The sequence below is a fragment of the Narcine bancroftii genome, chromosome 14 (assembly GCF_036971445.1).
Source record: "Narcine bancroftii isolate sNarBan1 chromosome 14, sNarBan1.hap1, whole genome shotgun sequence".
Lineage (NCBI taxonomy): Eukaryota > Metazoa > Chordata > Chondrichthyes > Torpediniformes > Narcinidae > Narcine > Narcine bancroftii.
The window spans coordinates 24,851,219-24,877,725 of record NC_091482.1 but is presented as its reverse complement, the minus strand read 5'-3'; the positions used below and the strand labels follow the sequence as shown (position 1 = coordinate 24,877,725).

Sequence of the window (26,507 nt, the reverse complement as noted above, 5' to 3'; positions counted from 1 at the left end):
CTATATTAGAAGGGGCCTCATATTTTGTCAAGAGGCTGCCAGTTGCTAGGATACAGCATACCACAAACACAAAGGCCAGCCGAGGAGTGGCTATATTAATTAGCAAAAATGTGCCATTTAAAATAGAAGAGGAAATAATAGATCCAGCAGGGAGATATGTTATGATAAAATGTCAGATATATTCAGAGCTTTGGAATCTACTTAATATATATTCACCTAAGGAAGAAGATCAAAAGTTTATGCAAGATATCTTTTTGAAGGTAGCTAATACGCAAGGGAACATACTAATAGGAGGGGATTTCAATCTGAATTTGGATCCAAATATGGATAAAACGGGGAAAAAAATTAACAGGAAGAACAAAGTAACCAAATTTATAATTAAATCAATGCAAGAAATGAAACTTGTGGACATATGGAGGAAACAAAACCCAAAAGAAAAGGAATACTCATACTACTCGACTAGACATAAAACATACTCAAGGATAGACCTATTCCTGTTATCAGCCCACATACAAGGGAGAGTTAGGAAAACGGAATATAAAGCTAGACTATTATCGGACCACTCACCCCTGTTATTGGCAATAGAGCTAGAAGACATCCCTCCAAGAATGTATAGATGGAGATTAAACCCCATGCTACTTAAAAGACAGGATTTTAGAGAATTTATTGAAAAACAATTAAAAATGTACTTTGAAGTAAATACGGAATCAGTGGAAGATAAGTTTATACTATGGGACGCAATGAAAGCATTCATTAGAGGGCAAATAATAAGTTATGCAACCAAGATGAAGAAGGACTATAATCAGGAAACAGAGCAGTTGGAAAGGGAAATAATAAACATAGAAAAAAAATTAGCAATAAAGGAAGATACAACCAAAAGAAGAGAATTGGCGGATAAAAAAATAAAATATGAAACATTACAAACATATAAGGTGGAGAAGAATATAATGAAGACAAAACAGAAATATTATGAACTAGGGGAAAAAACACACAAAATCCTAGCATGGCAGCTTAAGACAGAGCAAACTAAGAAAATGGTATTGGCAACAAGGAAAAAAGACAAACAAATTACATATAATCCAAAAGAAATTAAGGAAAACTTCAGAGAATTCTATGAACAATTATACCGAACCGAAAACGAAGGGAAAGAAGGGAAAATAGATGAATTTTTGACTAAAATTGAACTACCAAAACTACAAATAGAGGAACAAAATAAATTAACAGAACCATTTGGAACAGTAGAAATACAAGAGATAATAAAAAATTTACCAAATAATAAGACACCAGGAGAGGATGGACTCCCAATAGAATTCTACAAAACATTTAAAGACCTAATAATACCGCCCCTCCTGGATGTAATCAACCAGATTGATGAGACACAAAACTTACCAGATTCATGTAAAACAGCAATAATTACAGTGATACTAAAACAAGGGAAAGATCCACTCTCACCAGCGTCATATAGACCAATATCTTTGCTAAACACAGATTATAAGATAATAGCTAAACTATTAGCGAACAGATTAGCAGAACAGGTACCGAAAATGGTAAATTTAGACCAAACTGGATTTATCAAAAAAAGACGCACAACAGACAATATTTGTAAATTTATTAACTTAATTCATGCAGTAGAAGGAAATAAAGCACCGGCAGTAGCAGTTGCTTTAGACGCAGAGAAGGCCTTCGACAGAGTAGAATGGAATTACTTGTTCAAAGTATTGCAAAAATTCAGTTTACCGGAGAAGTATATTAATTGGATTAAAGCATTATATAAGGGACCGTTAGCGAAAGTGACAGTAAATGGACATGTATCAAAGCAATTTAACTTAAGCAGGTCAACGCGGCAGGGATGCCCACTATCACCATTATTGTTTGCGCTAGCTATAGAACCACTAGCAGAATCGATAAGAAGAGATAATAATATAAAAGGAATAAAAATAAAAGACAGGGAATATAAAATCAGTCTGTTTGCGGATGATGTGATAGTGTACTTAACAGAACCAGAACTATCAATAAAAGAACTATATAAGAAATTGAAGGAATATGGAGAAGTGTCGGGATACAAGATAAACGTAAATAAAAGTGAAGCAATGCCTATGAATAACGCGGATTTCTCAAAATTTAAGGAGGAATCCCCATTCAGATGGCAAACGCAGGCAATAAGATACCTAGGTGTGCAAATAAACAAAAATCTAGGCCAATTATATAAACTCAATTACAATCCACTAATGAAAAAATTACAGGACGATTTAGAGCATTGGAAAGAGCTACCACTAACACTGATAGGAAGGATAAACTGTATTAAAATGAACATTTTTCCAAGGATACTATACTTATTTCAGGCATTGCCAATACAACTGACAGAAAAATTCTTCAAAGAGTTAAAGAAAATAATAAGGAGATTTTTATGGAGAGGGGGGAAACCGAGGATAGCACTAGACAAATTAACAGAATGGTATAAACAAGGAGGCTTACAATTGCCAAACTTCAAAAATTATTATAGAGCCGCACAATTAAGGTACCTATCAGATTTTTATCAAACAAGGGAAAAACCAGACTGGACGAGACTAGAATTAGATAAAATAGGGGAAAAGATACCTGAACACATATTATATAAATGGGACGAAAAATTGGTACAACAGAGAACTTCTCCAGTATTACACCATCTCCTCAATATATGGAAGAAGATTCATGTAGAAAGAAATAAAATAAATTACCAAATACCAAAACTAATATTGACGCAAAATAAGCTACTCCCTTTTACAATAGACAACCTTGCCTTTAGAAAATGGGAAAAAAAAGGGATTAAAAGAATAGAAAATTGTTTTTCAGGAAGTAGATTCTTATCCTTTGAACAAATGAGAGATAAGTACAATATAACGGGAGATACAGCGCTGGCATATTACCAACTGAGATCCTACTTGAAAGATAAATTAGGAAGCAACTTGAGTTTACCAGAGGGAAGTAACCTTGAATATGTGATTACAGATACAATGTTAATCAAAAGATTTATAAAAAATATGTATATTAAACTGCAAGAAAAGGAAAATGAGGAAACAAATGGTAAAACTAAACAAAAATGGGAACAAGATTTAAATATAAAGATAAAAAAGGAAACATGGGAGAAGTTATGCTCTGGAACGATGAGAAATACAATAAATACGAGGCTGCGTATGATACAATATAATTGGTTACACAGACTATACATTACACCGCAAAAGTTAAATAAATGGGACCCAACAGTATCTGATAGATGTTTTCGATGTAAAAAAGAAAGGGGAACAACAATTCATGCAATCTGGACATGTGAGAGAGTAGAAAAATTTTGGGATGATCTCAATCAGATATTAAATAAAATAACAGAAAACAATATACCAAAGAATCCAGAGATCTTTCTCCTAAGTAACATAAAAAATAAAGAATTTGGAATTGACTTGGAGGATGCACAAAAAAGATTTGTTAAGATAGCCCTAGCTGTAGCAAAAAAATGTATTATGTCAACCTGGAAATTGGCAGATAATTTGAAAATACAACAATGGTATATAGAAATGAATAAATGTATTCCATTAGAAAAAATAACATATAGTTTAAGAAATAATATTGAAATATTCGAACAAGTATGGGAGCCTTACATTAAATACAATAGCGAAAACCTACCGGGAACAAACATTACATAAGTTGATGGAAGGAGAAGAGAAGAAAAGAATGGACTCAGTAGAATTTCTGGTGTATTTTTGTTGAATGACAACATTGTCTAACTGAATTAATGCAACCTAGATTGTATAACTAAAATGGATGAGAGGGGGGGGGGATGGGGGGGTGGCTTGGGAGGAGGGAGGGGGGAGGGAGAAAAAGTCACTGTAAATGTGTGGAAAAGAAAAAGTGTATATCATGGCTATTGTGATTTATGGTGTGAAAAATAAAAAATTAAAAAAAAAAAAAAAAAAAAAAAAAAAAAAAAAAAACAAAACACAAAGGCCAGCCAGGGCAGATTCAATTATCAGTGATCCACATACGGCTGGTACCAAGGGGCCAGGGGTGCATTCACAGGCATACCCCCCAAATGATTTATTGTGCCCCCCCCCACTCACAGCACTACTGTCACCAGTGTCACTGGCATCACTACCGTTCACATGGTTTTGCCTCCACACAATATAAGCCACACACACACACACACACACACACACACACACACACACAGCTGGTGTGAATGACAGAGGATATTGTTGAATGGGGAGGACACTCTTTTCTGACGTGAGAGCAAAGAACTTTTATTTCTGTTCTGTTTAGAGGGAAAGGAGGGGGCTAAGTCTGAGAAATGTGGGAGGTAACTCTGTTAACCAATGAAGGAGAAGTTGTGTTACCTGAGGGAGCAGGAGATTTCACATGCACTGAAGTGGAATGCCTCATCTTGCCAGCAAATGATGTGGAGGCAGTAAAATTGAGAGAATGGGATGGAATCCTTGCATGGGACAGGATGGGAGGAGGTGTAATTGAGGCAGCTGTGGGAGTCAGTGAGTTCTTCCTTGAAGATTGACATATTGGATTCTTGGCAGAGAAACTAGTAATCTCAGATCTCTTTATTTAATTCATGGCATTTACATTCCAGTTAAGGTTTTAATTCAGTCAAGAGTTTTGACATTTTGTGAGCTTGTAAGTAGTGATTGTTTTTTGGATAGCATCTAGAAATGTTTTTCCAATAGAATTTGTTCCCTAAAATCTTTCTAGTTGCAAACTAGTCCCAAACCCAATCCTTTATCCGGAACCCTTGGCGGACAGTGTGTTCCAAATTTTGGATTTTTCCAGATTTTGAAAAGCCCACCCAAACTGTGCTGTCGTATCCACCCTCACCCCCTTCCATTCGCCCAGACGTCTCCCCCAACTGCCTGTCCCTCGGCCACCCCCCACAACCGCCGGTCCCTCGGCTGTCTCCCCCACCAGCAGTCCCTCGGCTGCCTGGACGTCTCCCCTGACCGCCGGTCCCTCAGCCACCTCCCCCAACCTCTAGTCCACTTGCCGGATTTTGGAGTTTTCTGGATTTTAGATGTCCAGATAAAGGATCGTGTACCTGTAGTAATTTAATGGAGAGGAGCAAGAAGGTAGTCTTTTCTATACAGTGGTAATACCATTTCCCTGGATAACCCAGAAGATAGTGTTTTCTATATAAGTGGTAATACCATTTCCCTGGATAACCAAGAGTGACATTGAGAGATATAAAGACATTTGTGCTCTCCCCTATCATCTATCTAAGAATACTTTGCTCACCAGTGGCAGATGAAATCCTGAGTATAACGTTCTCCTGCTCCAGCCCTTTGGAAGTGAAAATCCATCCTCATACTGAGCAGGGAGCCAGCGGGTAAATGCAACGTTAGCTGCTCCCAGATAAGGGCACTTCCTGGAAAATTGAAAAAAAAAGAAACAAGTGTATTTATTTCATCTTATTTCTCCAAATTCTTTCTGTCTCCAGAGTACTGACTTTCCAATCTATTTCTGATGATCTAATGAGACTATTCTTCTCACCTCTGGCCATTCAGAGGCTTTGCAAACCCTCTACAAATCCCAATCTGGTGTAGGACTATCTTCCATCCTTGCACATTTACATTTCTATGCATTAATGATCCAACATTTTTTCAGGATTCCCTTTCTAATTCGCATTGACTTCAAGACAAACAAGGGGTCAACATGCTAAAAGTTCTGAATCAACTAATATTGACTCTTTTCAATACTTGTCTCGTAAAAAGTGCTTCTTCCTTGGTGGGTGGCAGGAAGCAGGCAATACCATGAGATTTCTTTCTTTGGCTTGGCTTCGCGGACGAAGATTTATGGAGGGGGTAAAAAGTCCACGTCAGCTGCAGGCTCGTTTGTGGCTGACAAGTCCGATGCGGGACAGGCAGACACGATTGCAGCGGTTGCAAGGGAAAATTGGTTGGTTGGGGTTAGGTGTTGGGTTTTTCCTCCTTTGCCTTTTGTCAGTGAGGTGGGCTCTGCGGTCTTCTTCAAAGGAGGTTGCTGCCCGCCAAACTGTGAGGCGCCAAGATGCACGGTTTGAGGCGTTATCAGCCCACTGGCGGTGGTCAATGTGGCAGGCACCAAGAGATTTCTTTAGGCAGTCCTTGTACCTTTCCTTTGGTGCACCTCTGTCACGGTGGCCAGTGGAGAGCTCGCCATATAACACGATCTTGGGAAGGCGATGGTCCTCCATTCTGGAGACGTGACCCATCCAGCGCAGCTGGATCTTCAGCAGCGTGGACTCGATGCTGTCGACCTCTGCCATCTCGAGTACTTCGACGTTAGGAGTGTAAGCGCTCCAATGGATGTTGAGGATGGAGCGGAGACAACGCTGGTGGAAGCGTTCTAGGAGCCGTAGGTGGTGCCGGTAGAGGACCAATGATTCGGAGCCGAACAGGAGTGTGGGTATGACAACGGCTCAGTATACGCTTATCTTTGTGAGGTTTTTCAGTTGGTTGTTTTTCCAGACTCTTTTGTGTAGTCTTCCAAAGGCGCTATTTGCCTTGGCGAGTCTGTTGTCTATCTCATTGTCGATCCTTGCATCTGATGAAATGGTGCAGCCGAGATAGGTAAACTGGTTGACCGTTTTGAGTTTTGTGTGCCCGATGGAGATGTGGGGGGGCTGGTAGTCATGGTGGGTAGCTGGCTGATGGAGGACCTCAGTTTTCTTCAGGCTGACTTCCAGGCCAAACATTTTGGCAGTTTCCGCAAAGCAGGACGTCAAGCGCTGAAGAGCTGGCTCTGAATGGGCAACTAAAGCGGCATCGTCTGCAAAGAGTAGTTCACGCACAAGTTTCTCTTGTGTCTTGGTGTGAGCTTGCAGGCGCCTCAGATTGAAGAGACTGCCATCCGTGCGGTACCGGATGTAAACAGCGTCTTCATTGTTGGGGTCTTTCATGGCTTGGTTCAGCATCATGCTGAAGAAGATTGAAAAGAGGGTTGGTGCGAGAACACAGCCTTGCTTCACGCCATTGTTAATGGAGAAGGGTTCAGAGAGCTCATTGCTGTATCTGACCCGACCTTGTTGGTTTTCGTGCAGTTGGATAATCATGTTGAGGAACTTTGGGGGACATCCGATGCGCTCTAGTATTTGCCAAAGCCCTTTCCTGCTCACGGTGTCGAAGGCTTTGGTGAGGTCAACAAAGGTGATGTAGAGTCCTTTGTTTTGTTCTCTGCACTTTTCTTGGAGCTGTCTGAGGGCAAAGACCATGTCAGTGGTTCCTCTGTTTGCGCGAAAGCCGCACTGTGATTCTGGGAGAATATTCTCGGCGACACTAGGTATTATTCTATTTAGTAGAATCCTAGCGAAGATTTTGCCTGCAATGGAGAGCAACGTGATTCCCCTGAGATTACAAGTCAGACAAATTTGCAGTTGCTCACTGAATTCATTATTGACAATGGCAACATGGCTGGGCTGATAGAAATGACTACCTTGTGGCAGCGTACATAATTGCAGCGGGGCAGCCGCGGCAAAGATGGCATTGCGTGTTCTTCGATTCCAGTGGACTGGAAGTGTGCATACGCGCTTACGTTAGCATGACGTGAGGGGCGGGCTCTGGACGGCCTTAAAGGCTGCAGCGTGAACTTCAAATAACGAACTCAAACCCTGCTGTCTCGGTTCTTTCCGCTGCGCTCGCGCACAACCTGCTACAACCTCATGTTTTTGACATATGTCAGTGTACCTTGAAGTATTACGTACATGGGTTGTACCACAGTTGTGTAGAACCCACTCTTTTCCAAAAGCCTGAAAAGTTCAACACAGTTTCTTTCTCGTTTCCTCCACACGGACACAAAATTCTTTACATTCATTATGTGAGAAGCTCAGTATAGGGCAGTAGAGTGGCATGGTAGTGGGTGAAAATACTTTCTGGTACCACATGGGATTGTGCTCTGTAACCAGGCTGGAGATTGGCACAGTGCCAAGTTGGAATCCTGCACAGTACCAGATGGGGGTACATGCCATCACCAGACAGGGCAGCTCAATGATGAACTGGAATCCTGTTCAATGACAAGTGGGAGTGTCAATTGAGTGCTGAGTGATGGTAGCTTAGCTTCACATCACATATTAGTGCACTTGTGGGATGTCCAATATTTCCATACATAAGTAAATCTGAACAATGAGATAACTTCTTCAAGTGCAATAGTTATGGTCAGGTACAGGTTGAACCTCTATTATCTGGTGCATTGTGGTCCAGCAACTCTCATGGTCCGGCATGTTTTGAATTTGCTGCAATCGGGACTAGGATTCGAGTCCCCACGCTGCCTGTGAGGAATTTGTACTAAAGCCACGATTGCTGATGCTGTAAAAACTTTGCGCTAACTGTGCCACCCCGCAGAATTATTTATTGTTTTAAGTTTTGTTCTACCTTTGTATATGTTTACATAGGGGTTTCCATTCAAGGTCAATTTCTGTTTTCTGGCATTTTCTGTGGTCCGGCAATGGCCAGGTCCCAACATCACCAGATTAAAGAGGTTCAACCTGTATAATTATGACTTTGCTTGGCTTTGAATTTCATCCCTAATGGAAAATTCATCAGGTTTGCATTAGAAGTTTGTGAACAACAGTTCTCAGTTCAAGGTTGTCAACAATTCAAGGGTTTCAATGTTCAGAGGAAGCTCTCGAAACAGAATTAACCAAATACTTTTTTTCTTCTTTTGGCCCTTGTGCATAATTATATGTATTTAAGCAACAGGTTTTGTTAGTGGTTAAGAACTTACAGAGCACACATACTTTACAAGCGTTTTCAGTACCTACCTGTTGTTGCACTTAGAGTTGAAGGTCCTATATTTGTTTGACCAACAATCGTCCTCACATACTGTGGAGAGGAATACAGCTGAACAGTCAGTGATCCTTGAGATGGTGTCCATATCACTCTGCATTAATATAGCTGCACAATACACACAGCAGAAAACTAAATTCTGAAAGATGACAATTACAATCACAAGATATGGGAGCAGTAGTTGGCCCATTGGCCCATTGAGTCTGATCCACCCTCCCACTTAAACACACTCCCCGACTTTCATCCCGTAACCCTTGATGTCCTGTCTAATCAAATACACCCAACGACTTCACTTTCACAACCATCTGTAGCAGCAATTCCACAGACTCACAACCCTCTGACTAAAGACATTTTTTCATTTTCAATTGATCCCCTTTAATACGGAAGTTATGCTCTCTTGTCCTAGAACCCTCTCGCACACCATCTTTTCTCAAATAAGGTGCCTAAAACTGTGCACAGTACTCCAAGCGAGGCCTCACCGGAGTTTTATAGGCTCTGAACATTATATCCCTGCTCTTATATGCTATTACACTAGAAATTACCATTCCATTTTAAGGTTCCCCTGTGCCAAATGGTAATGTTTCATTGTGTGTATACCATATACCGTGCAATGTTTACAAGATAGTACATTTATTTCCAAACAAAGGTGCTGACTACATCACAATGGATCCTTCCTTTGGGATAATTAGCAAGCTGGGGTTGCGACTGCAAGAATACCCCCCGCTACACCTCCTTTCTCACAGACATCCAGGATCCTAACTAGCCCCACCACGAGAGGCAAAGATTCATGAGCACCTCCTCTAACATCATCTCATTACTCTAATTAATACACTTGGCTTGGAGGCTGTTCCCTCAAATGTTCTTTTGTCTCCTTGTTACCATCCCACTGCGGCCTTTTATCACATGCACCTCCTCTAACCTCATCCACTGCAGTTGGTGCTACTGATGGGGGCAATGAGACTGTGCAGACTTGGGGACCATTTTGCAGAGCATCTGCAAGGCAAGTGGGTATCCGGAGCTCCCTATTGCATCTCCTTTCAACATGCACTGATCCATGGTGTTAACATCCCTTTGTCTGGCACCTGCCGATCTACTGCCTCTAACGGTCACGATTCACCAATCCCACCTGGGCCTCTGTCCCCCTCCTCCTCCCACAGTGCCCTCTTTACACAAGCCATCGTTCTCTAAATTCCCAATCTTCTTGAAGGGTTTCAGCCTGAAACATTAACCATTCTTTTTCTCCCACGGATGGTGCTCCATCAGCTGAGTTCCCCCAGCAGACCGTGTACAGCAATTTTAACTATTTCAACCAATTTTTTTGACGTATACTCAGACCACTATTTGACTACCACATCCTGTCCACCACTGGGCTTGTCTTTTAGGTCTCCTTTCTCATGCTGTCAACAAGCTAACTGGCAACTTTTCATACCTCTCACCCACATCACAATTGCATAATTAAGTGTACCTCCCAACTCAAAGAGCATTTCAGAGCCATGATGTCTTGTCCGGTACAACCCTCCGACGCCAGCTCTTTTCTGATGCGGATCTGGTGGAGGAGAGGCATACTTACCTACACGAGACGCACAATATCCTTGGACTCAGAACTACATTGCCAGAACGCCCATCTGACCTCTCAGTGACCCTTCAATCTGCCTTTTTTCAACAAGAAGGAATCCCTTAAAAGGTCTCAGAAAGGCAGATCACTTTCCTGATTAAGAGATTTCTGCAACCTTTATGTTCAGCAACTGGAGACTGAGGTCAGGAATGATTGCCTCTATCACCCAGAAAAACAACATGTGCAAGCCTATGCATTGGTCTCATCTGGCCCTGGCATTTTCAAACTGACCTGTTACATTGAGCCAGTGATGGTAGGTGCTGTTGACATAGCGTTGGATGAGCTTTAGTGCAGTTTCCAGGTACTCTGCAGATCGCACCACAGTCCTGGTCTCTGCTACAGGCTGCTTGAAGTAGGCTAGGAGATCAGCAGAAGTCAAGGCCCTTTTTGCAAGTTTCAGTTTATGGCTACAGAGAGGAACAGCGATCGAATAGCACAGGGAAAGGCCAGTTTCCGAAGCATGGCAACTTCTTGCGAGCTGTTAGTATGGTGTGCCTAGTAACACTTTTCACTGTATCTTGTTACATGTGACAATAAACATTTCTCCTGCCTGTTTCCAGCAATCTCTGGTTTATTTCACATGTAACTGTTTTCAGGGGAAACCAATATTATATGAAAGATAACCACGTATATCATAAAGGCACAGGAATAAATTTAAAGATAACATAATGAGGGTCAGTGGACAAACAGGAAGACCGTTTGTCCCATCATTCAGAAAGACCCCGTAGTTTCTTCCGCTCCGTGCAACATCCAACTGTTTCTTAAATGATTTCTGCAATTTATCAGGGAGTTCATTCCATGGCATTTCTATGAAGAAAAATTGCTGATTTTGCCAATCCTGTTGATCTATTATCGAATCTAAACCTTTCATTTGAATGAAATAAACCTACTTTAGGTGTTTGTACTGGTGACAAAATATATGCAATTGAAATAAATTTTTGAGAGACTTTTTAAAAGTTTTTTTCTAATATATTTTCAGCATATATTTGTTAACATTGTATTATTATTAGTTATTATGTTGATAAATAAAATATTCAAAAGACATGCTAATATCATTTATGCACTACCAGGTCTGATTATATTCACTCCCTGTCTCCGAAGACAGGAGTGTTGTCATCGCAGCGCTGGCCTCCTACTGGCCGACATTCCTGCTGTTGCCCACCATTTCCCGCCTTGCGGGAGGTCACGCGGGACAACGGCCGTTGGTTCCCTACAGGGTGTTCGAGATCGCTGCTTTCACCAGCCATCTTGTGAGCCGGATCGCGCTTCGGTTCGTGGGCCGCTACAGTGATAACGTTGTGTTTTACTCCAGCTTGGTGAGACAGACTATACATAACAGATGAAAAGCAGCAGGTCATAAACATTGCAGAAATCAGCTAACAGTAATGAACCTGCTGTATCACCTGAAGTTCAACATCACTCCAGGACCAACAAAAGATCTGACTGCACGATTGAAACGTTACATTTTTTGCATGAGCTGTAAATATTTATTATCCTTTGTTTTGTATCACAGCACATTGTGGTAATTTAATTTATACAATTGCTATTGGTCCTGTGCAGCTCAAGCAAGAAATGTGGTGCATTGGAATATTGTACTAATGTATATAACAATGAACAATAAACTCTCACAACAAGAAACTTATTAGGTGTTAAATAGTACAGAACCTTAGAAACACAGAACATTACAGCACTGAAACAGGCACTTCGTCCCTTTCTAGTCTGTGCCAAACCATTTATTTTGCCATCCCATTGACCTGTGCCCGGTTGATAGCCCTCTATCCCTCTCCCATCCATGTACCTGTCCAAATTCTTCTTAAATGTTAACATTGAGCCCACATTCATCACTTCAGCTGGCAGCTCATTCCACACTCCCACCACTCTTTGTGTGAAGAAGTTCCCCCTTAAAACTTTCCCCTTTCACTCTTCACCCATGACCTCTGGTTTGTGTCCCATCTACCCTCAGTAGGAAAAAAAGCCAACCTGCATTTACTTTGTCTATTTGCAATTTTAAACACTTCTATAATCCCTCCCTCATCTATGCTCCAGGAAATAATGTTCCAACCTGTTTAACATTTCCCTGTAACTCAGTTCCTGAAGACCTGGCTATATCCTAATAAATCTGCTCTGGACTCTTTCAATCTTATTGATATCTTTCCTGTAGTTAGGTGACCAAAACCGCAGACAATATTCCAAATTTAGCCTCACCAATGTTTTGTACAACTTTACCATAACATCCCAACTCCTACACTCAATACTTTGATTCATGAAGGCCAATACAAACACAATATGCCAAAAGCTTTCTTTACAACCTTATCCATCTGTGACACCACTTCTATGGAACTATCTATCTGGATAAAAAAGATAACAACTAATCGATACAGAATCAAATTATGTGGCATGTAATTTAAGGTCACTAATAACATTCTTTCAAGCTAAGTGATCACAGATTTAAGGCCTAGGATGTAACACTTCGGTGAAATGTTGAGGAAATAGCAATATTATTAAAGGTTGTGTGTAGGACTCTAGGCCGTAACCCATCCATCCCAATTATCCTCTTGCCCCTGGCAGCAGAGCATTTTGAAGTTATCCCCTTCCTCCTCACTCACAATTTTCAACATCTGCATATCTGTCCAATTCACAGTTACCTATCGGGCAAATACAAACCATCTCAGACTTCAAATTCTGCAGAAATCAGACTAAATTCCTGTGCCAAATATCAGAACAGCTTAATAAACAGTCCTTCACACCCCTGGTGTGTGTGTGTGTGTGTGTGTGTGTGTGTGTGTGTGTGTGTGTGTGTGTGTGTGTGTGTGTGTGTGTGTGTGTGTGTGTGTGTGTGTGTGTGTGTGTGTGTGTGTGTGTGTGTGTGTGCATGGCCTGTGTATTATCTATTACTTTCAGATTGGCAAGGCGTCACATTACAATATTGTACGCGCTTTGTTTGAGGTTTCATTTGAATTTCAATAAACAGGTGTGTTTCCCATGGTGCTTTTTGAGTGTAGGTGAATGACATAATTCTCCAGTTTACAGTACACGAGCTCAAAGTTAGCTGAGCACTGAAAAGCTCAAATCAGAAAAGCGCCAGCAATCAATCCTCGTTCCTTCACTCTTGTTTTTTCCCTTCCGAGTCCAGAGGTTATTGGAGCTATTTGATGCATTTATATAGTAAATTTATCTGCTGTATTTTGGAGCTAATTACTCACCCATCTCGGCTTTTTTTGTATGCTCTGTCAACCATTTTGATAGCCTCTTCTGTAGCGATGTGCACAAACAAACTCCCCAGGGCTTCCTCAGAACCTGTACTTACAGTTGGAATACATCAGCTCAGCCACCCAGCTAATGGAGAAATATGATTATCTAAAATGCAATAGACCCGTAGGGAATGAAGCCCACAAGCACATTAGGGCATCTGGATGAATTGAAAGGTGCTGTAGAATGCAATAGAACATGACACGCCAATTGAAGCAGCAACTCTTTCCTAGTTTATGTTGAATGAAATGAGCAAGACAGGAATGAAAGCCAAGAGTGAAACCATTCCTGGAATGTTGACTATGAATGATGCCAGTTCAGGAACACAGACAAGGAATGCTACACACAGCATCTTTCAGCTACTCCAGTAAGGAAAGAGATAAAGGAGCATCAGAGCCAGTACCACCAAGCAGAGAAACAGCTTCTTCCCATGGGCAATGAGAATGCTGAACGACAGACATGAACTGGTCATACAATCCTGCTGAGGTCCTACTAGTTATTAAACAATATTTATTTATTTTTATACATGCGTGTTAGTGAACTGCTAGTGTATCATTTGTCTGCATTTGTGTTATGTTTCGATGTGTGTTTGCATGTTTTTGCATCGAGGACTGGAGAACACTGTTCTGTAGGGTTGTACTTGTACAATTGAATGATAATAAACTTGAACTTATCCGGCAAGAGACTGGGATTAACAGTGAAACCAGCGCTGAAGCAGAGATTGGGAGTGAGATTTTTCTTCACAGGGACAATGGCGAACGTATGGAATGAACTGCCAGAGGAAAATTCAGAGGTGGGGATAGTTGAAACATTTAAAAGGCATTTGGACAGGTACCTGAGTAGGAAAGATTCAGAGGGGGATGGGCCAAACTCGGGGAAATGGGATGAGATTTTTCAGCTTGGATAAACTGGATCAAAAGGCATGATTCCATGCTGCAAAAACCTCAACTCTTTCCCTAGGCTGAATCCTAAATAACTCCCGTCAATGCTTGTAAACAAGCCTCAACCCAACGCTTTAGATGGAATAATTGAATAACCAAAGCTGCTTTCCCTTCTCTCTAATCTGCATCCACTTAAATGTTCCAATGTAATTTGCCCCAACCATTGGAATGTGTTAGAAAGCTGTGGCTTTTTCCTACCCTTTGTTTAAGAAATCTTAAATTCCTTGTGAATTGATTAGTGATTGTCTAATATTACTTTTTATTAAACTCCTTAGTAAATATATTTAAAAAAACTAATTGAGTTACCCTTTGAGAGGTAGAATTCTAACCTTTCAAAATAAGTTTATCCTATGAGTTCAAGGATCATCATTTTGATGTTTTTGCCACTTTCTCCATTATCTCCCAATTTTTTTTATTGTATTCAGTCTTAGTCTAAGTGAATTACTTAATGGTTCACAGTATTAAAGAACAATCCAAAGGACAGCACTTCAAGATGCAATACACCTTCAGAGGAGGCTGGATATATACATGGATAGGAGGGGGTTGGAGGGTTATGGGTGGAGAATAAGTGGGGGGATCTAGTGGAGTTGTTTGAGTGAACCGGCATGGACTTGAAGGCCATAAACTATATATGGTTATATGGCTAAATTAGTCGTATGATGTTTTGTTGTGCTGAGCCGACTGTGTTCAATTTTCAAAGTGTCACTACAAGTGGTATCAATATTTAGGATGGGAATGTAGGTTAAGCAATTAATAAATGTGGAGATGATGCCACAACTGGTGGTGCAGTGGATAATGAGGAACTATATCTAATTTACTACAAGATCTAGATCAGTGGGGAAGGTTGGCCATGAAATGGCAAATGGAATTTAACTCAGAGACTTGGGGATACAGCTGCATAGTTCCATGAAAGTGGTGACTGAAGTAGACAGGATGGTGAACAATGCATTTGACATCCTTGCCTTCATTGGATGGAGTATTGAGTTCAGAAGTGGGGAAATCCATGATTCAAATATTCACAGTGCTGTGCGATCACTTTTGGAGTATCGTGAGCATTTCCAGCTATCCAGATATAGGAAGGATATTAATAAGTTGGAAGGGGTACTTAGGAAATTCACCAGAACATTTCAGATATTGGATGGCTTGAGTTACAGGGAGAAGTTGGACACAGTGGGTCTTTACTCCCAAGACTCTATTCCCTGGAACATTTCAGAGATCACTAGAGGGCCATGGATAAAGTAAAAGCTCTTTTTCCCAGTGTGGATAATTCTAGAACAAGAGAGCATTGGTTTAAGTTGAGAAGGAAGAGATTAAAGAGGGACCTGAGGAGCAATCTTTTCGCTGAGAGGGTAATCTGTAACTGGAATGAACTGCAGGGGGTGTTATAGATTAAGGCTCGCAAGTCATTTTGACACATATCTGGACATGAAAGGATTTAAAAGATTTGAGCCAAATGCAGCCAAATTGGACCAGCTCAGATGCCTACTTGGTTAATTTGGGCCCAAGAGCCGGTTCCATGATAAATGACTCCATAACTATAAGGGTATGCGTGCTGAGTTGTAAGTTTAACGTTGCAGTTTCCTCAGGTTTAATTTATCTGGGCATCAACACAAGGCTAGCATTTTCATCTGGACTAAATCTAGCCAGTTTGCTTCAAGAGATGACACTGAAGACTCTTTGAAATTCCCAGCCACATTGAAGGATTCAGGTTCTATTTCTTACCTCTATTTATTCCATCAATGTGAAGCACAACAAATGCAGCAAGTAACACGTTTAGAAACCACCAGGCCGCATTTTAAAACATTCAGTACTTGAGTCAAGCTGTCAGTGCAGAGATGGCAGCAGGTGTGTATGATCCATTTTACTACAAATGGAAAAAAAAGAATTACATGCAATGTAGCACCAGCCCAGATCAACCTATATCAAATACATGCTCAGTTATAGCTTCAAATTAGTAGCCAGACACATATACACTATCCTGTCACAACAGTAGCACAGCACCCCGTGACATCAATAATCTAAAATTTGGCGTATCCCTAACACAGAAAATAGTCACGTTAATAATCCAGTGATCGATCATATTAATAATACAGTGCTGTTACATTAATAGCCCAGTGCCTCATTACATGAATAACCTCATTAATATGTCCAGACATACGAATCCAGTCGCAATAATCAGTCAGCATCTGGCTACATCAACAACCCATCACCTTGTCAAATCAATAACCCAATGCCTACAAAATAACCTAGTCACATGTAACCTAACACCCAATCATATTAATACTGTGTCTAAGTATCAATATTCAAGAACCCAATCGCATTTCTACCAGAGCCCAGTCAGATTAATAACCAGGTCCTTCGTCAATTAACTAATGCCCAGTCACATTATTAACCAAGCAAACACATATTAATAGCCCAGTTCTTTGTCATATCAATAGCTTAGTATCTAATTACATTAATGACCCAATGTCCAGTCACATTATCAACCCAGCACACAATGACATCATTAACTTAGCACCCAGTCACATATCACCCCAGCACCTTGCAAGAAGAACATGCCAGCATCCATCACAGCACCAAGCTAGCACTCAGGCACAGTAATAATTCAGGCACCAAATCAAAACACCACCCTATGCTTCAACTGCATCAGTGCCTAGGTCCCGTAACGATATATATCTGACATCAACATAGTACCCAGTGACAACGTAATCCCAAAATATGCATCTCCAAACCACACTGCCCTTTGTCAAATTCTTGTTCAAATAAACACAGACAAATATCGATAAATGCCTGTTAGAACTCGGTTGGCTGTAATGCAAGAGGAACCATAAGAAGGCAGCGATTGCGAGTGTCTGGTGAAGTGTTTTGGACTAGACGATAAAATAGAGAGAAGATGACTGCACCAAAAGAAACCAAGGTAATTGCAAGGCAATTATGACAACACTTCACTGTTTAAAAGGAGATATGGTGTCTGCTCCAACCCGTGTCAATCACTATACTAATTCCTAAACTTCAGAGAACTGGAGAATGATAGGCAAAGACAAATTCAACAGTTCCTAAATTCCTGAATCTTAATCTGGCAGCCTGACTTCAATTCTGGTGCCCATTTCTTCTCACCAAACATTACAGCACAGGCCTTTCAGCCAATAATATTATGCTGACTAATGCAAAATTACTCCACAGCAATCGAATTCTTCCACACTTACACCAATAACCCTCTATTTTTCTTATGTCCATGTGCCCATTTAAGTGTAATTTGTCTGTCTCCACTGTATCAGTCTCCACCATCACCCCTGGCATTGCATTCCAGGCACCCATCATTCTCGGTGTAAAAATAAACTTACCTCTCACATCTCCTTGAACTTTCCTCCACTCACCTTGTACAAATATCCTCTGGTATTTGCTATTGTCATTCCTGGAGAAGGTGCTGGTTCTCCATCCTATCTATGCCCATCATAATCTTCGACACCTTCATTAAGTCATCTCATTCTTCATTACTCCAAAGAGAAAAGCCCGAGCTCTCTCAAACTTGTTTCATTAGACATGTTCTCCAACCCAGGCAACAATCTAGAACATCTCCTCTGGACCCTCTCCAAAGCACATAAATCCTTCCTGCAATGAGGTAACCAGAACTGAACGCAATACTCCAAGTGTGGCTTCACCAAATGTTTTATAGAGCTGTAACATTACCTCATGACTCTTGAACTCAATCTCAGACTAAGGAAGGCCACCACACCATAGGCTTTCTCAACCACCCCCTCAACATGTGAGACAACCTTGAGGGATCTATGGACCTGGATGCCAGGATCTCTCTGTTCCTCAACACTGCTAAGAAACCTGCTTTTAATCATTAACCATGTACTCAGTTCATAGAATGTTACATTTTGTTGCTCACTAAATGACAAACATAAATTTTTTTTTCTACTAATTCATACTATATTTCCACCAATTTGTATGATTCAGATCTTTCGACAATCTCCAAAATTCAAATGCTATGTTCACAGTGGTCAATGGACACATTGCTAGACCACTGTGCCCATTACTCACCTTGAACACATTGGACACATTGCTAGACCATCGTGTTCTTACTCACCTCGAACACATTGAAACACAATGCTAGACCATCGTGATCTTACTCACCTCGAACACATTGGACACATTGCTAGACCATCGTGATCTTACTCACCTCGAACACATTGGACACATTGCTAGACCATCGTGTTCTTACTCACCTCGAACACATTGGACACATTGCTAGACCATCGTGTTCTTACTCACCTCGAACACATTGGACACATTGCTAGACCATCGTGTTCTTACTCACCTCAAACACATTGGACACATTGCTAGACCATCGTGTTCTTACTCACCTCGAACACATTGGACACATTGCTAGACCATCGTGATCTTACACACCTCGAACACATTGGACACATTGCTAGACCATCGTGATCTTACTCACCTCGAACACATTGGACACATTGCTAGACCATCGTGATCTTACTCACCTCAAACACATTGGACACATTGCTAGCCCATCGTGTTCTTACTCACCTCGAACACATTGGACACATTGCTAGACCATCGTGATCTTACTCACCTCGAACACATTGGACACATTGCTAGACCATCGTGATCTTACTCACCTCGAACACATTGGACACATTGCTAGACCATCGTGTTCTTACTCACCTCGAACACATTGGACACATTGCTAGACCATCGTGATCTTACTCACCTCGAACACATTGAACACATTGCTAGACCATCGTGATCTTACTCACCTTGAACACATTGGACACATTGCTAGACCATCGTGATCTTACTCACCTCGAACACATTGGACACATTGCTAGACCATCGTGTTCTTACTCACCTCAAACACATTGGACACATTGCTAGACCATCGTGTTCTTACTCACCTCGAACACATCGGACACATTGCTAGACCATCGTGATCTTACTCACTTCGAACACATTGGACACATTGCTAGACCATCGTGTTCTTACTCACCTCGAACACATTGGACACATTGCTAGACCATCGTGATCTTACTCACCTCAAACACATTGGACACATTGCTAGACCATCGTGATCTTACTCACCTCGAACACATTGAACACATTGCTAGACCATCGTGATCTTACTCACCTGGACACATTGGACACATTGCTAGACCATCGTGATCTTACTCACCTCGAACACATTGGACACATTGCTAGACCATCGTGTTCTTACTCACCTCAAACACATTGGACACATTGCTAGACCATCGTGTTCTTACTCACCTCGAACACATCGGACACATTGCTAGACCATCGTGATCTTACTCACTTCGAACACATTGGACACATTGCTAGACCATCGTGTTCTTACTCACCTCGAACACATTGGACACATTGCTAGACCATCGTGATCTTACTCACCTCAAACACATTGGACACATTGCTAGACCATCGTGATCTTACTCACCTCGAACACATTGGACACATTGCTAGACCATCGTGTTCTTACTCACCTCGAACACATTGGACACATTGCTAGACCATCGTGATCTTACTCACCTCGAACACATTGGACACATTGCTAGACCATCGTGATCTTACTCACCTCGAACACATTGAACACATTGCTAGACCATCGTGATCTTACTCACCTGGACACATTGGACACATTGCTAGACCATCGTGATCTTACTCACCTCAAACACATTGGACACATTGCTAGACCATCGTGTTCTTACTCACCTCGAACACATTGGACACATTGCTAGACCATCGTGATCTTACTCACCTCGAACACATTGGACACATTGCTAGACCATCGTGATCTTACTCACCTCGAACACATTGGACACATTGCTAGACCATCGTGATCTTACTCACCTCGAACACATTGGACACATTGCTAGACCATCGTGATCTTACTCACCTCAAACACATTGGACACATTGCTAGACCATCGTGATCTTACTCACCTCGAACACATTGGACACATTGCTAGACCATCGTGATCTTACTCACCTCGAACACATTGGACACATTGCTAGACCATCGTGATCTTACTCACCTCGAACACATTGGACACATTGCTAGACCATCGTGATCTTACTCACCTCGAACACATTGGACACATTGCTAGACCATCGTGATCTTACTCACCTCGAACACATTGGACACATTCCTAGACCATCGTGTTCTTACTCACCTCGAACACATTGGACACATTGCTAGACCATCGTGTTCTTACTCACCTCGAACACATTGGACACATTGCTAGACCATCGTGATCTTACTCACCTCGAACACATTGGACACATTGCTAGACCATCGTGATCTTACTCACCTCGAACACATTGGACACATTGCTAGACCATCGTGATCTTACTCACCTCGAACACATTGGACACATTGCTAGACCATCGTGATCTTACTCACCTCGAACACATTGGACACATTGCTAGACCATCGTGTTCTTACTCACCTCGAACACATTGGACACATTGCTAGACCATCGTGATCTTACTCACCTCGAACACATTGGACACATTGCTAGACCATCGTGATCTTACTCACTTCAAACACATTGGAAACATTGCTCGACCATCGTGATCTTACTCACCTCGAACACATTGGACACATTGCTAGACCATCGTGATCTTACTCACCTCGAACACATTGGACACATTGCTAGACCATCGTGATCTTACTCACCTCGAACACATTGGACACATTGCTAGACCATCGTGATCTTACTCACCTGGAACACATTGGACACATTGCTAGACCATCGTGATCTTACTCACCTCAAACACATTGGACACATTGCTAGACCATCGTGTTCTTACTCACCTCGAACACATTGGACACGTTGCTAGACCATCGTGATCTTACTCACCTCGAAAACATTGGACACATTGCTAGACCATCGTGATCTTACTCACCTCGAACACATTGGACACATTGCTAGACCATCGTGATCTTACTCACCTCGAACACATTGGACACATTGCTAGACCATCGTGATCTTACTCACCTCGAACACATTGGACACATTGCTAGACCATCGTGATCTTACTCACCTCGAACACATTGGACACATTGCTAGACCATCGTGATCTTACTCACCTCGAACACATTGGACACATTGCTAGACCATCGTGATCTTACTCACCTCGAACACATTGGACACATTGCTAGACCATCGTGATCTTACTCACCTCGAACACATTGGACACATTGCTAGACCATCGTGATCTTACTCACCTCGAACACATTGGACACATTGCTAGACCATCGTGATTTTACTCACCTCGAACACATTGGACACATTGCTAGACCATCGTGATCTTACTCACCTCGAACACATTGGACACATTGCTAGACCATCGTGATCTTACTCACCTTGAACACATTGGACACATTGCTAGACCATCGTGATCTTACTCACCTCGAACACATTGAACACATTGCTAGACCATCGTGATCTTACTCACCTGGACACATTGGACACATTGCTAGACCATCGTGATCTTACTCACCTCGAACACATTGGACACATTGCTAGACCATCGTGTTCTTACTCACCTCAAACACATTGGACACATTGCTAGACCATCGTGTTCTTACTCACCTCGAACACATCGGACACATTGCTAGACCATCGTGATCTTACTCACTTCGAACACATTGGACACATTGCTAGACCATCGTGTTCTTACTCACCTCGAACACATTGGACACATTGCTAGACCATCGTGATCTTACTCACCTCAAACACATTGGACACATTGCTAGACCATCGTGATCTTACTCACCTCGAACACATTGGACACATTGCTAGACCATCGTGTTCTTACTCACCTCGAACACATTGGACACATTGCTAGACCATCGTGATCTTACTCACCTCGAACACATTGGACACATTGCTAGACCATCGTGATCTTACTCACCTCGAACACATTGAACACATTGCTAGACCATCGTGATCTTACTCACCTGGACACATTGGACACATTGCTAGACCATCGTGATCTTACTCACCTCAAACACATTGGACACATTGCTAGACCATCGTGTTCTTACTCACCTCGAACACATTGGACACATTGCTAGACCATCGTGATCTTACTCACCTCGAACACATTGGACACATTGCTAGACCATCGTGATCTTACTCACCTCGAACACATTGGACACATTGCTAGACCATCGTGATCTTACTCACCTCGAACACATTGGACACATTGCTAGACCATCGTGATCTTACTCACCTCAAACACATTGGACACATTGCTAGACCATTGTGATCTTACTCACCTCGAACACATTGGACACATTGCTAGACCATCGTGATCTTACTCACCTCGAACACATTGGACACATTGCTAGACCATCGTGATCTTACTCACCTCGAACACATTGGACACATTGCTAGACCATCGTGATCTTACTCACCTCGAACACATTGGACACATTGCTAGACCATCGTGATCTTACTCACCTCGAACACATTGGACACATTCCTAGACCATCGTGTTCTTACTCACCTCGAACACATTGGACACATTGCTAGACCATCGTGTTCTTACTCACCTCGAACACATTGGACACATTGCTAGACCATCGTGATCTTACTCACCTCGAACACATTGGACACATTGCTAGACCATCGTGATCTTACTCACCTCGAACACATTGGACACATTGCTAGACCATCGTGATCTTACTCACCTCGAACACATTGGACACATTGCTAGACCATCGTGATCTTACTCACCTCGAACACATTGGACACATTGCTAGACCATCGTGTTCTTACTCACCTCGAACACATTGGACACATTGCTAGACCATCGTGATCTTACTCACCTCGAACACATTGGACACATTGCTAGACCATCGTGATCTTACTCACCTCAAACACATTGGAAACATTGCTAGACCATCGTGATCTTACTCACCTCGAACACATTGGACACATTGCTAGACCATCGTGATCTTACTCACCTCGAACACATTGGACACATTGCTAGACCATCGTGATCTTACTCACCTCGAACACATTGGACACATTGCTAGACCATCGTGATCTTACTCACCTGGAACACATTGGACACATTGCTAGACCATCGTGATCTTACTCACCTCAAACACATTGGACACATTGCTAGACCATCGTGTTCTTACTCACCTCGAACACATTGGACACGTTGCTAGACCATCGTGATCTTACTCACCTCGAAAACATTGGACACATTGCTAGACCATCGTGATCTTACTCACCTCGAACACATTGGACACATTGCTAGACCATCGTGATCTTACTCACCTCGAACACATTGGACACATTGCTAGACCATCGTGATCTTACTCACCTCGAACACATTGGACACATTGCTAGACCATCGTGATCTTACTCACCTCGAACACATTGGACACATTGCTAGACCATCGTGATCTTACTCACCTCGAACACATTGGACACATTGCTAGACCATCGTGATCTTACTCACCTCGAACACATTGGACACATTGCTAGACCATCGTGATCTTACTCACCTCGAACACATTGGACACATTGCTAGACCATCGTGATCTTACTCACCTCGAACACATTGGACACATTGCTAGACCATCGTGATTTTACTCACCTCGAACACATTGGACACATTGCTAGACCATCGTGATCTTACTCACCTCGAACACATTGGACACATTGCTAGACCATCGTGATCTTACTCACCTTGAACACATTGGACACATTGCTAGACCATCGTGATCTTACTCACCTCGAACACATTGGACACATTGCTAAACCATCGTGTTCTTACTCACCTCAAACACATTGGACACATTGCTAGACCATCGTGTTCTTACTCACCTCGAACACATTGGACACATTGCTAGACCATCCTGTTCTTACTCACCTCGAACACATTGGACACATTGCTAGACCATCGTGTTCTTACTCACCTCGAACACATTGGACACATTGCTTGACCATCGTGTTCTTACTCACCTCGAACACATTGGACACATTGCTAGACCATCGTGTTCTTACTCACCTCGAACACATTGGACACATTGCTAGACCATCGTGATCTTACTCACCTCGAACACATTGGACACATTGCTAGACCATCGTGTTCTTACTCACTTCGAACACTTTGGACACATTGCTAGACCATCGTGATCTTACTCACCTCGAACACATTGGACACATTGCTAGACCATCGTGATCTTACTCACCTCGAACACATTGGACACATTGCTAGACCATCCTGTTCTTACTCACCTCGAACACATTGGACACATTGCTAGACCATCGTGATCTTACTCACCTCGAACACATTGGACACATTGCTAGACCATCGTGTTCTTACTCACCTCGAACACATTGGACACATTGCTAGACCATCGTGTTCTTACTCACCTCGAACACATTGGACATATTGCTAGACCATCGTGTTCTTACTCACCTCGAACACATTGGACACATTGCTAGACCATCGTGTTCTTACTCACCTCGAACACATTGGACACATTGCTAGACCATCGTGTTCTTACTCACCTCGAACACATTGGACACATTGCTAGACCATCGTGATCTTACTCACCTCGAACACATTGGACACATTGCTAGACCATCGTGTTCTTACTCACTTCGAACACTTTGGACACATTGCTAGACCATCGTGATCTTACTCACCTCGAACACATTGGACACATTGCTAGACCATCGTGATCTTACTCACCTCGAACACATTGGACACATTGCTAGACCATCCTGTTCTTACTCACCTCGAACACATTGGACACATTGCTAGACCATCGTGATCTTACTCACCTCGAACACATTGGACACATTGCTAGACCATCGTGTTCTTACTCACCTCGAACACATTGGACACATTGCTAGACCATCGTGTTCTTACTCACCTCGAACACATTGGACACATTGCTAGACCATCGTGTTCTTACTCACCTCGAACACATTGGACACATTGCTAGACCATCGTGTTCTTACTCACCTCGAACACATTGGACACATTGCTAGACCATCGTGTTCTTACTCACCTCGAACACATTGGACACATTGCTAGACCATCGTGTTCTTACTCACCTCGAACACATTGGACATATTGCTAGACCATCGTGTTCTTACTCACCTCGAACACATTGGACACATTGCTAGACCATCGTGTTCTTACTCACCTCGAACACATTGGACACATTGCTAGACCATCGTGTTCTTACTCACCTCGAACACATTGGACACATTGCTAGACCATCGTGATCTTACTCACCTCGAACACATTGGACACATTGCTAGACCATCGTGTTCTTACTCACTTCGAACACTTTGGACACATTGCTAGACCATCGTGATCTTACTCACCTCGAACACATTGGACACATTGCTAGACCATCGTGATCTTACTCACCTCGAACACATTGGACACATTGCTAGACCATCCTGTTCTTACTCACCTCGAACACATTGGACACATTGCTAGACCATCGTGATCTTACTCACCTCGAACACATTGGACACATTGCTAGACCATCCTGTTCTTACTCACCTCGAACACATTGGACACATTGCTAGACCATCGTGATCTTACTCACCTCGAACACATTGGACACATTGCTAGACCATCGTGTTCTTACTCACCTCGAACACATTGGACACATTGCTAGACCATCGTGTTCTTACTCACCTCGAACACATTGGACACATTGCTAGACCATCGTGTTCTTACTCACCTCGAACACATTGGACACATTGCTAGACCATCGTGTTCTTACTCACTTCGAACACTTTGGACACATTGCTAGACCATCGTGATCTTACTCACCTCGAACACATTGGACACATTGCTAGACCATCGTGATCTTACTCACCTC

At 42.1% G+C, this 26,507-nt stretch overlaps 1 protein-coding gene across 1 annotated transcript in view; it reads right to left on the bottom strand.

Moving 5' to 3' along the window:
* The window catches only part of LOC138749322 (eosinophil peroxidase-like), a 43,533-nt gene that overhangs the window by 13,654 nt on the left and 3,372 nt on the right, over positions 1-26,507 (bottom strand). The window contains 4 exon segments of the mRNA XM_069910538.1: positions 5,266-5,395; positions 8,765-9,008; positions 10,636-10,882; positions 11,541-11,716. Coding sequence (XP_069766639.1) covers positions 5,266-5,395; positions 8,765-9,008; positions 10,636-10,882; positions 11,541-11,716 — 797 coding nt within the window.